The sequence below is a fragment of the Polypterus senegalus genome, chromosome 6, assembly GCF_016835505.1.
Source record: "Polypterus senegalus isolate Bchr_013 chromosome 6, ASM1683550v1, whole genome shotgun sequence".
NCBI classification, from domain to species: Eukaryota; Metazoa; Chordata; class Cladistia; order Polypteriformes; family Polypteridae; genus Polypterus; species Polypterus senegalus.
In genome coordinates, this window is record NC_053159.1 from 35,522,908 (window position 1) to 35,538,610 (window position 15,703).

The following is a 15,703-nucleotide window of genomic DNA, read 5'->3' on the forward strand; positions in this document are numbered from 1 at the left end:
GCAAGACAGTAACAGCAGTCTGTCACTGAAGCTGCTCCTCTGTCTGGAGATGACACTGTTCAGTGGATGCAGTGGATTATTCATGATTGACAGGAGTTTGCTTAATGCCCGTCGCTCTGCCACAGATGTTAAACTGTCCAACTTTACTCCTACAATAGAGCCTGCCTTCTTAACAAGTTTGTCCAGGCGTGAGGCGTCTTTCATCTTTATGCTGCCACCCCAGCACACCACCGCGTAGAAGAGGGCACTCGCCACAACCGTCTGGTAGAACATCTTACTGCAGATGTTGAAATGCTGCAGATGTTGAAGGATGCCAACCTTCTCAGAAAGTATAGTCTGCTCTGACCTTTCCTACATGGAGCATCAGTATTGGCAGTCCAGTCCAATTTGTCATCCAGCTGCACTCCCAGATATTTAAAGGTCTGCACCCTCTGCACACCTCTGATGATCACAGGGTCCATGAGGGGCCTAGGCCTCCTAAAATCCACCTTCAGCTCCTTGGTCTTGCTGGTGTTAAGGTGTAAGTGGTTTGTGTCGCACCATTTAACAAAGTCTTTGATTAGCTTCCTATACTCCTCCTCCTGCCCACTCCTGATGCAGCCCACAATAGCAGTGTCATCAGCGAACTTTTGCATGTGGCAGGACTCCGAGTCATATTGGAAGTCTGATGTATATAGATTGAACAGGACCGGAGAAAGTACAGTCCCCTGCGGCGCCCCTGTATTGCTGAACACAATGTCAGACCTGCAGTTCCCAAGACGCACATATTGAGGTCTGTCTGTAAGATAGTCCACGATCCATGCCACCAGGTGTGAGTCTACTCCCATCTCAGTCAGCTTGTCTCTAAGGAGCTGTGGTTGGATGGTGTTGAAGGCGCTAGAGAAGTCCAAAAACATAATTCTTACAGCACCACTGCCTCTGTCCAGGTGGGAGAGGGATCGGTGTAGCATATAGATGATGGCATCCTCCGCTCTCACCTTCTCCTGGTATGTATATATATATACAGTATAATATATATGGGGACACTCACATCTTTTAACTGCTTAGGGTCTCCAAAGGTCTTAATCCGGCCCTGTCTGGCTGTCGGATCGTTTGGTGGCTGTTGAATATATACGCAGAGCGGCTTTAATACAGTTTACACAAACGTTTATTGATTTCAGGTAAATTACCACATCTGAACAGCTGGAGTTTTCATAGTACTGTAAACAGAACGGTATATTAGTAGCCCCGCCAGGCAGGGGAATCTTTTTTGCGACGCTCCAGAAAAAAAACAACCCTGTGCTCAAGCCGGAAGTGTGGCGTGCTTCAACCCTGCAGGTACTGCTGCTTTCCAGTTATTTGTGAGTAGTCTTCTGTAGTGAAGGTCTTTCAGATAGAAGAGTGAGGTTCGATGTGTGCGCACAATTCTACGTGAGTGAAACGAGGCCGATGTTAATGGAGCTCGCGCAGTTTTTGTTTTACTACTTTAAAGGGAGGGGTTCGCTTCAGTAGATGAAGTACTAAAAGCCGAGAGATCGGAGGAGGTGGTTGAGAGCATGCAGATAGCGGCAGAACACATATCTCCCACATAAAGTTAATTATTAAGGTATACAGTCTAAGGCAACATTTTTGTCGTTTTTCATTAATGCCCCGAGTGGCCATTAAGTAGAGCTGATTGCAACAATAGCGATATTCGTAACGCTAAACGCAGCTGAGAATGAAGCCCTGCGATAATAGATATTAAACATGTATACGTTGCCGGTAGTTAATGTACGGGAAAGATGGACTAAATTGTGGTGAGATCGTAGCTTTCATGTAATTTGACTGCCCTTTTACTCAACGAACATTTTCCACAAGTGCCGCAGGGACCCTTGTCCTAGTCAAAACGGGAGAATACCATACTATACTATACTATACCATACCATACCATACCATCACATCACAGGGCACAGACACGTGCAAAACTCAAACAAGTGTATGGTCAGCAGGATTAAGTGTTGGGGAATGTTACTCTGAAAATTAACTGAGGTTACCAACAAGTATTACTATAATGTTCTATGGACCACCTTAGCAAAACAACGGGTGTCTAGTTGCTATATCTCTGACATTCCAACAGATGGCGCATCACCAATATTTATAGAAATAAAAATACTTTGCGTTTTGAATTCCAATTGATGGAGTATCACAAACAACCCTATTTTTCCAAATTCCGTACCAAATGACACACAACCGAGACATGTATTGCATTTGTTATCCCAACAGATGGCTGTTACTGCAAATGTTTGTGATGTGCCATCTGTTGGAATGAAAAAGCAATGCATTTTATTATTACATTAATTTCTAAAACATTTTGAGAAATGGCACAATGCAAACATTAATGCCTAGGTCTGTGTTGCTTACTCAGATTTCAGCCTCAAGCTAGTTACTTATTATATAATGTAATGCATTACAAAACAGTGCATTACTTTTGTGCTACTTTTTTTTTATTTGTATGAAAAACTCCATATTTGACTGACCGGCATTACTTATTGAATCATAAGCCCATATATGAAGCTTAATGAAACTGTCCAGAAATGCAGCAAAGTTTGATAGTTTTCTTTCATTTTATAAATGCATTTAGTCCTTTGTGCCTTCTGAACTCAGTGAAAATGAATGAGACCAGTACTGAAAAAACTATTTTTAAATGGTACCGTATCGGCAGTTTGGGAATTTCAGTACCGGGAATATACAGTGCATCCGGAAAGTATTCACAGCGCATCACTTTTTCCACATTTTGTTATGGTACAGCCTTATTCTATAATGGATTAAACTCATTTTTTCCTCAGAATTCTACACACAACACCCCATAATGACAACGTGAAAAAAGTTTACTTGAGATTTTTGCAGATTTATTAAAAATAAAAAAATTGCACATGTACATAAGTATTCACAGCCTTTTCCATGAATTCTCAAAATTGAGCTCAGGTGCATCCTGTTTCCCCTGATCATCCTTGAGATGTTTCTGCAGCTTAATTGAAGTCCACCTGTGGTAAATTCTGTTGATTGGACATGATTTGGAAAGGCACATACCTGTCTATATCAGGTCCCACAGTTGACAGTTCACATCAGAGCACAAACCAAGCATGAAGTCAAAGGAATTGTCTGTAGACCTCCGAGACAGGATTGTTTCGAGGCACAAATCTGGGGAAGGTTACAGAAAAATTTCTGCTGCTTTGAAGGTCCCAATGAGCACAGTGGCCTCCATCATCCATAAGTGGAAGAAGTTCGAAACCACCAGGACTCTTCCTAGAGATCGCCCATCTATACTGAGCAATCGGGGGAGAAGGGCCTTAGTCAGGGAGGTGACCAAGAACCCGGTGGTGACTCTATCAGAGCTCCAGACGTCCTCTGTGGAGAGAGGAGAACCTTCCAGAAGGACAACCATCTCTGCAGCAATCCACCAATCAGGCCTGTATGGTAGAGTGGCCAGATGGAAGCCACTCCTTAGTAAAAGGCACATGGCAGCCCGCCTGGAGTTTGCCAAAAGGCACCTGAAGGACTCTGACTATGAGAAACAAAATTCTCTGGTCTGATGAGACAAAGATTGAACTCTCTGGTGTGAATGCCAGGGGTCACGTTGGGAGGAAACCAGGCACTGCTCATCACCAGGCCAATACCATCCCTACAGTGAAGCATGGTGGTGGCAGCATCATGCTGTGGGAATGTTTTTCAGCGGCAGGAACTGGGAGACTAGTCAGGATAAAGGGAAAGATGACTGCAGCAATGTGCAAAGACATCCTGGATGAAAACCTGCTCCAGAGCGCTCTTGACCTCAGACTGGGGCGACGGTTCATCTTTCAGCAGGACAACGACCTTAAGCACACAGCCAAGATATCAAAGGAGTGGCTTCAGGACAACTATGTGAATGTCCTTGAGTGGCCCAGCCAGAGCCCAGACTTGAATCCGATTGAACATCTCTGGAGAGATCTTAAAATGGCTGTGCACCGACGCTTCCCATCCAACCTGATGGAGCTTGAGAGGTGCTGCAAAGAGGAATGAGCGAAACTGGCCAAGGATAGGTGTGCCAAGCTTGTGGCATCATTTTCAAAAAGACTTGAGGCTGTAATTGCTGCCAAAGGTGCATCGACAAAGTATTGAGCAAAGGCTGTGAATACTTATGTACATGTGATTTCTCAGTTTTTTTATTTTCAATAAATTTGCAAAACCCTCAAGTAAACTTTTTTTCACCTTGTCATTATGGGGTGTTGTGTGTAGAATTCTGAGGAAAAAATGAATTTAATCCATTTTGGAATAAGGCAGTAACATAACAAAATATGGAAAAAGTGATGTGCTGTGAATACTTTCCGGATGCACTGTATAGTTGTTTTGAAAGAGCTTGTGCTCAGCTGCTCATTTGTTCTACTGTACCATGCACTGTAGACTCTGCAGGGGGAAAAACCCCTCTTCCTCCTCTTTCAACGCACTAGAGCAGTGCTCCTAAACTGTAGGTCACTGATGTTTTTGACTGGTTGCCACACGATTGTGTAGTAAAATTATAAAAGTTTATCTAGGTGTGAATTCTGTGCTGAGTGATGTACCTGCTGCTCTTTATTGCATATTTTATTGCAGCAGTATGTGCATCACAGAGAGTTCTTTTCTTTCTGTGGTATGAAAATCTGGTATTTTCCTCAACTTGCAGCCAATTAAATGTTCAGTTTGAGAAGATTAACAGCAACGATATATATAAGAAAGGGATAGAGAGGAGGACCTGACAGACGAGTTCATGAGGTGAGGAGACTGTTGCACTACATAGAAATGTCATAGTGAAAGTAACAGGTACAGGACATGGATGTAACAATTTTCAGGTTGTTATGGAGGGTGAGGTATTTGGGTGGGAATGTTTTGGATGGCTTCCATTTTCTTGTTAAATTTACAAAGTGTTTATTTTGCCACCTCTTAAAATGTAGACAAAGATGCATTCATATTTAATGTAAAAAGAAGCTACTGCTGTAGCTTCTTCTGTCCCATGAGAAAGAGTTGGGCCAATAGAGTAAAACTTTAATAGTAGGAAAAAGAAGTCCTTAAATAAGGGAAGAGAATCCCCTTCCTCAGTTTAAATGCTTATTCTAAAATGTTATTGATTAGATCCTTCCATGTTTTTAAAAAAAAAAAGTTTTGCACAGACCCTCTAAGTGAGAATTACATTGTTTTCCAATTTCAAATAATGTATAACATCAGTTACCCACTGACTTAAAAGAGGAGGGCTACGGTTCTTCTAGTTGAACAAAGATAAGTCTACGTGCTAATAGTAAACAAGTCTGTTTTGTCCTACTCTTCCTTAAGCCCATCTGGAAGTCCACCAAACACAGTTGTTAATGGGTTAGGAGGGATTGTGACTCCGAGGCTGTCTGGTAGGCATTTAAAGATTTTAATTTCCTGCCTTGAACCCAGTGTTGGCTGGGATTGGCTCCAGCAGACCCCTGCGACCCTGTAGTTAGGATATAGCGGGTTGGATAATGGATGGCTCCCAAATGATGTTAATTTGGTGCAGGCCCAATACATGTGGCCTAGTGAGATTGGAGTTCGATTGCAAAGTTTGCAGGTTGTAAACATTTTGGACAATTTTAAACGAGACGGGTTTGCTCGATAGATGATTTTAAGTTGAATAATTCAAGTGAATTCTGTGCATTGCGGCCTTCCACTTTTTTTCTAAAATGTTGAGTGAGAGATCCTTTTCCCACTGTACTGTGGGATATTTGAAAGGGAGAGACTTTAAAATGTTTTTGTATATTACAGAAATGCTGTCTGTGTCACCGAGACTGATCAGTATTTTTTCCAGAATAGAATTGGTGGGAGGTGAGGAAAATTGGGCAAGTTTTGTTTAACAAAGATTCTAATTTTGAAGGTAGTGAAAGAAATGTGTTGCTGGAAAGTTAGATTAGAAGTGTAATTGTTCGCAGGATGCAAAGACGACGTCTAGGTACAGATCTCTAAGTGATTTAATCTCAAATGTATTCCAGACATTAAAAACTGCATACAGTACGTTTGAGAAGGTGGAAAAGGGTGGTTCTCGTGCAGAGGTGCCAAAGATAAAAGCTTCTCTGTCTTGAAGTACTTCTTACATCAGTTCCATATTCTGAGTGAATGAGGCACAATTGGGTTGTTAATATATTGGTGATGACTTGTACTTATTGAGGTGCAAAGCAAGAAATATTAAAAAAAAAAAAAATACTGCAGGATTTTATTTCTATTGTGGACTAAGCCTGTGTATGTTCATCTATTTGTGTCAATGTCCAGGTTTTTATAGCTTGTATATTTGCCACCCAGTAATAAAATTTTAAGTTAGGTGGAGCCATGCCAGTTTCTGCCTTTGGTCTTTGTAGGTTCGCCCTTTGGATACCTAGATGTTTTGAATTACAAATAAAAGAAGTTATGATTGAATCTGACTTCTTAAAAAATGATTTATTGATGTATTTTGGAATGCTTTGAAATAGAATAAGAAGCCTAAGAAGGATATTCATCTTGACAAAGTTACTTCTTCCAGCTAAAGTGAGCTGAAGGGTAGACCATGTTTGCAAGTCTTGCTTAGGTTTTTCAGAAACTGGGGGAAAAAATATTTTTTGTAAATTAAAAGAAATTGTCTTCAAATATAGGCACTTTCTTCACTGTGGGACACAAATTATGGGCCACTTATGAGCTGAACGTTTTTTTCCTATCAAAGCTACATGGCTCAGCTATAGCTCAATGAAAAGCATAAAAGGAGTACTGTACTTTGCAGAACATAACTTTCTAAGTCTAAGTTTAATTTTTTAAGGTTGAATTTCATCTTTCAAACTTTATTTCTACTACTCTGTGTTATTAAAATTAAACAAAAGGAAGGGCTTGGAGAAACAAATGTTTACACTGTGCATACGTATGAGTACTACTGATGGATAATGAAATGAACAAGTTACTCTGTCCCCTTCATGAGTTAGCCACCCCAAAATTGCTCAAGGCTTTTTGAGCCACAAAAAAGGTATGTGGTTGGGGAGGTGAAGTTCTTTTACTAATTGTGAAGAAAGTATTTTCACTTGCTTTCAAACAAAAATATCTATGGTGTTGTTGAAAGGGGTTCAAGGCTCTCTTCTGAAATAGCACACTAATCTTGCTCTCTTTTATTCTTATTTGTGTAAATCAACCCTATTTATAAGTGTCGCAATATTGGGTGGTTTTAGAGGAAGAGAGTAAGCTTATGAGTAGAAAGGTCAAGCAAAAAGTAATAAACTCACCATGAGATTTCTTTTTGTACTGATGTTAAACCAAAGTTAGTGCGGCCCAGCAGGTCCTTATAGCCGTTTCTGAGTGTTGACAGAAGGTAACATGGGCTTAACATTTTGATGAGAGAGACAGAAAGATGCAAGCAGAATGTGTACCAGATGCTCCAGCTTGGACACAAAAATTCGGCCCCTGCTTATAAGATGGCAGCAGGGTTATTAAAAGATGATCAGATCACCTCATAAGGCTGGCAAGTTTGTTTGAGGTGTAGCAATGGTCCAGAGTATTAGCAGTCCTTGTTGGGCAGGTGACATGCTTGTGATAAATGTTTAACCAAAACAATAAATAACTCAAAAAATATGTATTCTTATTCTGTAATGTCATACAGATCATTAAGAACATTGTAGGTGTTGGCTTGTGGATGAATATAAAACAGCACCCAGAAAAACTCCCCCTCAGAAGATAAAACGAATGACAATTAATCAATAAATATTTCAAATCCTGCTGCCTCGCAGTTAGGAGACCTGGGTTCGCTTCCCGGGTCCTCCCTGCGTGGAGTTTGCATGTTCTCCCCGTGTCTGCGTGGGTTTCCTCCGGCGCTCCGGTTTCCTCCCACAATCCAAAGACATGCAGGTTAGGTGGATTGGCGATTCTGAATTGGCCCTATTGTGTGCTTGGTGTGTGGGTGTGTTTGTGTGTGTCCTGCGGTGGGTTGGCACCCTGCCCAGGATTGGTTCCTGCCTTGTGCCCTGTGTTGGCTGGGATTGGCTCCGGCAGACCCCCGTGACCCTGTATTCGGATTCAGCGGGTTAGAAAATGGATGGATATTTCAAATCAGGTGAACAATTTTTAAACACAAATTTAACATTCACGCTCCGCCTTCTCCTTTGCTTTTTCCTGTCATTTCAGTCTGATCTCTACAAAAGACAGTAAAGTCATCTGGCTGTATTGCTGTGTTTAGTGACTCAGCAGTTAGACACATTACAAAGGAACCAAACACGGCCGTTTCTGATGCATCTCATGTAGCCAGTTCTTCCTCAATGTCATCTACCTTATTATCCATCCACTGCACATCTGCCCGAAAACTGCTGAGAAGTGGTGGTTGATTGCGGCAATATTTGCTTCCCTTTCATCCTCATTTCCTAGTTCTGTTTGGCTGGTTATTCTTTGTTGAGTCATGGCACTTGTGTTGATATTGTATTGATTGCAGTAGTTCTGTATTCCGTAGGACCAAAGTCAAACTTTACAATTTTGCTCCAGTGTCTAGAAGGGTTTGATTGCAATTAATAGTCTGCACAAGCTATAAAAATGTAAAAATACATATACACTGGGGTGGCATGGTGGCGCAGTGGGTAGCGCTGCTGCCTCGCAGTTAGGAGACCCGGGTTCGCTTCCTGGGTCCTCCCTGCGTGGAGTTTGCATGTTCTCCCCGTGTCTGCGTGGGTTTCCTCCGGGTACTCCGGTTTCCTCCCACAATCCAAAGAAATGCAGGTTAGGTGCATTGGCAATCCTAAATTGTCCCTAGTGTGTGCTTAGTGTGTGTGTATGTGTGTGTCCTGCGGTGGGCTGGTGCCCTACCCGGGGTTTGTTTCCTGCCTTGCACCCTGTGTTGGATGGGATTGGCTCCAGCAGACCCCCATCACCCTTTAGTTTGGATATAGCGGGTTGGATAATGGATGGATGGTGCCTTCCATAATATGTGGGACAGACACATTTTTCCTTCATTTACCCCTCTGATCCACAGTTTAAAATTACAAATTATACACACATACACATGATTAAAATGCACATTGCAGACTTTAATGTAAGGGTATTTGCATAAATTTCAGCCACACAATTTAGAAATGACAACAGAATTTGTTTTCCCCCCAGCAATCATGAACTGGATTAACTGGGTTTGAGACTTCTGTGTGGCAGATGTTTAAAAGTGAAACAATCGGGTTGAAAAAATTCTAATTTCAATTACTTTTTTATTGTATGCAGTGTCACCAAACATTGAAAAGTTCAAGTGGAGGTAAATTACAACTCTACAGCTAATAGTTTTGTTTCTATTGAGCACTCATCTAAAGTACAGGTGAAAGATGCCGGACATACTTGTGTAGGCTATTCTTCATGCATTAGCAGTTGATAGATAGAGTGGTCTTAATATATTTAGTTTTTTGATGAACGTCTTTGCTGTTCAAGCCAAGCAAATGTAATATTTGAACACTGTTAAGGATGCCTTGTGTTATCTTGTTTAATTATGCAGGTAAAACCCAAATGATGATGCAGTAGCTTGCCTCTTACCTTTCTGGAATAAACAAAGGCATCATGGAGCCAGGGGGGCGCAAGGATAAGCAGAAGCAGAAGGAAACACCCACTCGAGCAGACAAGACGAAGCAGAAATCTGCTCAGCAGGAGCAGAAACAGAGGCAGAGGGCTGAGGTGAGTATCAAGGCTTGTACTTGTCATAGGGTTTCACATTGCAGCTTATCATCCAGTTCAGATCTACACACAGGTGAGTGGTACAGATGGGATGCAAGATGAGTTGATGGCCAAACGTTGGAGAACAGACGGAAACTGAAGTTATTTTCTTTGTGCAGTATTAATGTTATGGCTTGGTATATTGCAAATTAACTTGTTGCCCATGTCTCTAAAGTGCATCCAGAGTTTAACCTTACAGTATATACTTTTGTCAGCTCTATGCTCAGACCTCTAAGCTACTTTTAAGAGACAGTCATTTTTTTAATTCAATTTACAGTTCTACAGTTGAGTTATTCTAGCTGTCAATGGCCAGATGTGAATCAGTTGCAGTATTCACACATTAGGAATTAAGGTCTTCTATAATTATGTAACAGCAGATTTTCTAGGTGATCCTGCATCTTACTATGTTTGCCTGTGAAAATTCAGGCAAATTTTTTATTTTTATTTGCTCACATTCAATATGCATTTTAAAAAAGACTTCCATTTGACAATGAAACTTGTGGCTTTCAGGATGCCAACTGATTTACTTGTACCCTTTTACAACTGCATTTGCTGTGATGTTCTTGATTCATAAAAAAGAAACAACCCCCCAAACTCCCTTCTGGCACTAAATGCAGAGAATCTCACTGCAGAAATTTGTCTGGAGGTACTTTATGTTCCACCCCTATCTTCTTGTTGAGGCAGCTCGGCAGCACTCGGATATGCCTCATCCCAAAGACTTCATCTCGTTCACTGCTAAAACCTGCTCCTAAAAGGCTGCTGTTTCTTAAGCTACATCCACACGACAACATTTTCATTTAAAAAAAGCATTTTTAATTGAAAATAATCTCCATCCACAGTAGTGTTTTCACATTGTTTACAATAGTATCTCTAAACACACCAAAACAGGAAATGCATATGACGTACACTCACCTAAAGGATTATTAGGAACACCTGTTCAATTTCTCATTAATGCAATTATCTAATCAACCAATCACATGGCAGTTGCTTCAATGCATTTAGGGGTGTGGTCCTTGGCAAGACAATCTCCTGAACTCCAAACTGAATGTCAGAATGGGAAAGAAAGGTGATTTAAGCAATTCTGAGCGTGGCATGGTTGTTGGTGCCAGACGGGCCGGTCTGAGTATTTCACAATCTGCTCAGTTACTGGGATTTTCACGCACAACCATTTCTAGGGTTTACAAAGAATGGTGTGAAAATGGAAAAACATTGAGTATGTGGCAGTCCTGTGGGCAAAAATGCCTTGTTGATGCTAGAGGTCAGAGGAGAATGGGCCGACTGATTCAAGCTGATAGAAGAGCAACTTTGACTGAAATAACCACTCGTTACACCCGAGGTATGCAGCAAAGCATTTGTGAAGCCACAACACGCACAACCTTGAGGCGGATGGGCTACAACAGCAGAAGACCCCACCGGGTACCACTCATCTCCACTACAAATAGGAAAAAGAGGCTACAATTTGCACAAGCTCACCAAAATTGGACAGTTGAAGACTGGAAAAATGTTGCCTGGTCTGATGAGTCTTGATTTCTGTTGAGACATTCAAATGGTAGAGTCAGAATTTGACGTAAACAGAATGAGAACATGGATCCATCATGCCTTGTTACCACTGTGCAGGCCGGTGGTGGTGGTGGTGTAATGGTGTGGGGGATGTTTTCTTGGCACACTTTAGGCTCCTTAGTGCCAATTGGGCATCGTTTAAATGCCACGGGCTACCTGAGCATTGTTTCTGACCATGTCCATCCCTTCATGACCACCATGTACCCATCCTCTGATGGCTATTTCCAGCAGGATAATGCACCATGTCACAAAGCTCGAATCATTTCAAATTGGTTTCTTGAACATGACAATGAGTTCACTGTACTAAAATGGCCCCCACAGTCACCAGATTTCAACCCAATAGAGCATCTTTGGGATGTGGTGGAATGGGAGCTTCGTGCCCTGGATGTGCATCCCACAAATCTCCATCAACTGCAAGATGCTATCCTATCAATATGGGCCAACATTTCTAAAGAATGCTTTCAGCACGTTGTTGAATCTATGCCACGTAGAATTAAGGCAGTTCTGAAGGCGTATTAGTATGGTGTTCCTAATAATCCTTTAGGTGAGTGTAGGTGTCACTTACACTGGAATGCGCGCATTGGCAGAAAAATCCTTGATGGGATGGGGATTTACCACAAAACTGTAGCGGCTAGTTGACTATTTTGTCTATTGGTTATTTTGCCTTTTGCTAACCTATGTACCATTCAGACACAATTTAGATACAAATAGATATGCAATACCACAAGCGCCATGAAAAGCATCTTTTCTGTGTTCGTTATGGGGTGTGATCCAAGCCAAAATTAAGACTTGCAATGCAGAAATGTGGATTTAGGATGACGTTGTGTTTTTGCTCCTAGAACCTGCTCCTTCATGAAGTCCTGAAATTTCTCATTTATTTCCTGAGGTTTCTATGGAAACCATGTGATGAGTGAAGGAATATACAGTATACAGTGATCCCCCGCCTATCGCGGAAGTTACATTCCACACTCATCAGCGATAGGTGAAAATCCGCGATGTAGAAGGACCATATAAATAAACATTTTTTTTTTATAGTTTAAGCCTTAAAATAACCCTCCCACACGCTTTAAACACATGTAAACTTATTAAGACACACTTTGTAAACACATATGATATATGGATGTCAGGCTAAGGATTTGAGTAAGATAATAATAATATAATAATGTAGCGTACCGTCGATTCATTCAAGCCGTAATGGCGTGTGACGTCCGCATAACGCTTTCCTTCCCTTCTTAGGAGATGCAGGATGCTTGGGAGCCATCGTAAGGCTTAAAACAAAACGAAAAGTTAACAAAGTTTGCTCGCAACAAAAGGACCACAAGCAAGGTACATGATACGCAGAGAACTGAGATGCGTCAGGGACCCACGCTCACTGTTCTTGCGAGATTACACCATGTTAGCAGCAGCCAGTCCGGGCCCAAGAGAATGAAAATCCCACTCTGATTAGTTGAGTCTCCTCTTTCAGCCAATAACTGGCCTTGTAAGAAATCATCCGGGTACTGTAATGCAAAACTCTTTGTCTACCATAGTGACTGCTGAAAACTGTATGCTTTGTTATGAATTTGCTGCAAAGTACACTACAGGTAGGATGTACTTGAATTTTTCCGCAATATAGCGGGGGCGCGATAGCTGAACCGTGATACAGCGGGGGATCACTGTATGTGTGAATACCAGTTTATGCATTCATAACAGTATCTGCAGAAAGTTATTGTGCAGGGTACTATGTGAGATTATTTTAAAGGAGGATAAAATCTTGGTGTATGGACTAATGACTACGCGGTGATGTCAGTATATGTAATGAAAAATGCATTTTATGACTTTTTCAGATATAGCAAACAGTTGGCTATGTATAAATGATTGTTACTGCAGGTGATTAACTAATTGTTCCAAATTTCAAATAATAAAAGTTTCACTTTTTTTTTCCTCTCAGAAAAAATCATTACTTGCACATTATGTCAGCAATCATTATTCAAGTGCAATGTTTTAGTTATTATAAGACCATCATATTATTTACATTGTGCTTCATTTACATGAATCCACACACAAGAAGAAACACATTTAACTGGTTTTCCCCATGTAGCTTGTTTTATGCTTTACAAGTAAATATGATTAATATTCAATATTGTAGAAATGTAGGTGAAAAGATTTTGTACTTAATCATACTGTGTTAGTCTAATAACTCAAACCAGTTTGTCACATGACAAAACAAATTCTCACACTAAGAGAAATGAGTTGAATTATAAACACCAAAGCTGACAGGCGGGCTATCATATTTCATAACCTTTGTGTATTCAGTATGGTTGAGAAGTTGAAAATCGGCAGCAAGTATTGCTGTGATTATTTTGTTCCAGGAGAAATAAGTAAAATAGACTCGAGCAGGTATTTTGAACAGAAAACGCAAAGAACCTCCCAGTCCACCCAGTGGCTTCTCAGATTTGGACCCCCATGTTATTTCATATATGTGGGGGACAAAAATCACTGTTCGTATGATCTATTTTAAAGTCTTTGGGAAGTTCTGAATAGCAGTGTTTCCCTTCAAATACCTTTATTATAGAGGTCATAGTACGCTTTTACGCATCCAACTAAACTTTATAAAATAATACATCCAAGTATGACATTTGTGTCATAGTTTGATTTTATTTTAAACGCATCCAAACACACACCAACTTGTTTTCAAATGCCTCTTTGTTTGAAGTGATTCCTAAAAAAGTCTTTGATTTTTATTTTAGCCATGTTCTGAGCATTCACCACAGCACATTATAGAATGCCTATAGCTGGCTGTAGGGGTTGTTAATCAAGGTCATTTTGATTTGGATATTTGTAATTCTATAGACTGGGAGTTCCAGGAATTTTACTATTCAAAACTGAGAGTATGTGCTTCCTCTTTATATTTTGTTAGCCACATTACCTGTCAAAGATGGGTAATAGAACAAAATTCTAAAGTTTTTTTGATATCTCATACCTTAAGTGTAACTTCGATGCCTTTTCTCTGTAGTCGCATGTGTCTAAAGCTCTCTTCTCGGGTGATCCCTCTGCCGATAGTGTTCCTGTAAAGCCTGCTTCTCGACATTTTGAGGTGCCTTGTTCCTGTCCACGTATATACTTTTAATCTCTGATGGCCATTCTTAGCATGCATCCTGCGCCTTTACTCCTCCTTGTGTGTCTCCCTGCTTCTTTAAGTTGTGTCACCAAAACCAAACTAAAAAATTAGACTGCTTGGAGGAACGGGATACACACACAGACCTTTCACGTTTTATTATAGAGTAAATGTATAAATGTCTGTACACATCTAAACTCATGACAAAACTAATCATTGCGTTGAATGCTTGAAAACCTCCCCATTTATGGCACACCTTTTTAATATTGGAGCTTATCAGTGATGCGGTAGTAACTGCTAAATGACGCATATATAAGATTGGTTACATCTTAGTTTACAATAGATATAAAAACTAAAGATTGTCAGAACTTAAAAATACAGTATGTATAAATACACTACTGGTCACAAAATTTTAAAATGCCCCCATTTTCCCAGTTTTTAGTGAAATTTAGAAGTTTCTGGTTTAGTGAATAACCTTAAATGGTACAAAGGAAAGCAGACAACTGCTTGCGCTTTTTTTTAAACACAAATTTTTATTACCAAAAATAAAAAAAGCAAGTAATGGGTTAAGAAATTACAGCTATTCTGCAGCAACAGGTGTTAATGAAGCTTTCTACAGGTCAATTAATTAATCACAAACACAGTCTGCATAGAAGCACTGTTGGAATAAAGTGTGTTGCTACACCCTCTGATGCATTATTTGGACAGTATTTTACTGTATATTGCTATCATAATGGCAAGAAAATAGAGCAATTAACAAAACACCGACATTGCAAAGAACACCACAGTGTCAGTGAGCACAGGTTCCTACACTATGAAAAGGAACTTGGAAACTGGAGGAAACACTTGACAGAAATAGGTCGGGCAGACCCAATGCCACGACAAAATCAGAAGGCAACATCTTAAGAGTCTTTAGTTTGTGCATAAGGTGCCTCACAGGACAACAGCTTTACAGTATCCACATCTCCAAGTTTTAGTTTGTTCCATACTTTTAATTTCAGAGTAAATTGAGAATGGTACTGGTTCCTGGTCCAGACAAGCTTCATTTTCTTATTTTGCAATATTAGCAATGGCTTTCTTACTGCTGCTCAACTTGTCATACCTACAGCTCAAAGTCCTCTGCACAGTTGAAAGTGATGCTTTACTTGCCTGGACTGCTGTTAAGTTGTTCTTATAGATGTTGTCCTGTGTCGTGCCTTATATGCAAGCTGTTGACTCTCTGTAACTTGCCTTCAGATTCTGTTGTGGCTCTCGGTCATTTTTGTATAACTCTGAAAATTACAGTACTTTTCAGTGTTTGGTGCCTCTTTTTTTGTATAACCTCTGTTAGTTTGTGTACTCTTTGTATCATTTCCGTTTTATTCTTTAAAT

General features: G+C 40.4%; 1 protein-coding gene across 3 annotated transcripts in view; it reads left to right on the top strand.

Annotated features, from left to right (window-relative positions):
- The first annotated feature begins 1,219 nt into the window (after positions 1-1,219).
- LOC120530957 (small vasohibin binding protein) overlaps positions 1,220-15,703 on the top strand; it is a 31,545-nt gene continuing 17,061 nt past the window's right edge. Inside the window, exons 1-2 of one of the 3 annotated variants that reach the window (XM_039755804.1) lie at positions 1,220-1,317; positions 9,461-9,636. In XM_039755804.1, the coding sequence (XP_039611738.1) occupies positions 9,523-9,636 (114 nt within the window). In that variant the 5' untranslated portion in view covers positions 1,220-1,317; positions 9,461-9,522. Of the gene's footprint in view, positions 1,411-9,460; positions 9,637-15,703 lie in introns of all 3 variants that reach the window. The other 2 variants (XM_039755805.1, XM_039755806.1) reach the window with 2 other exon arrangements.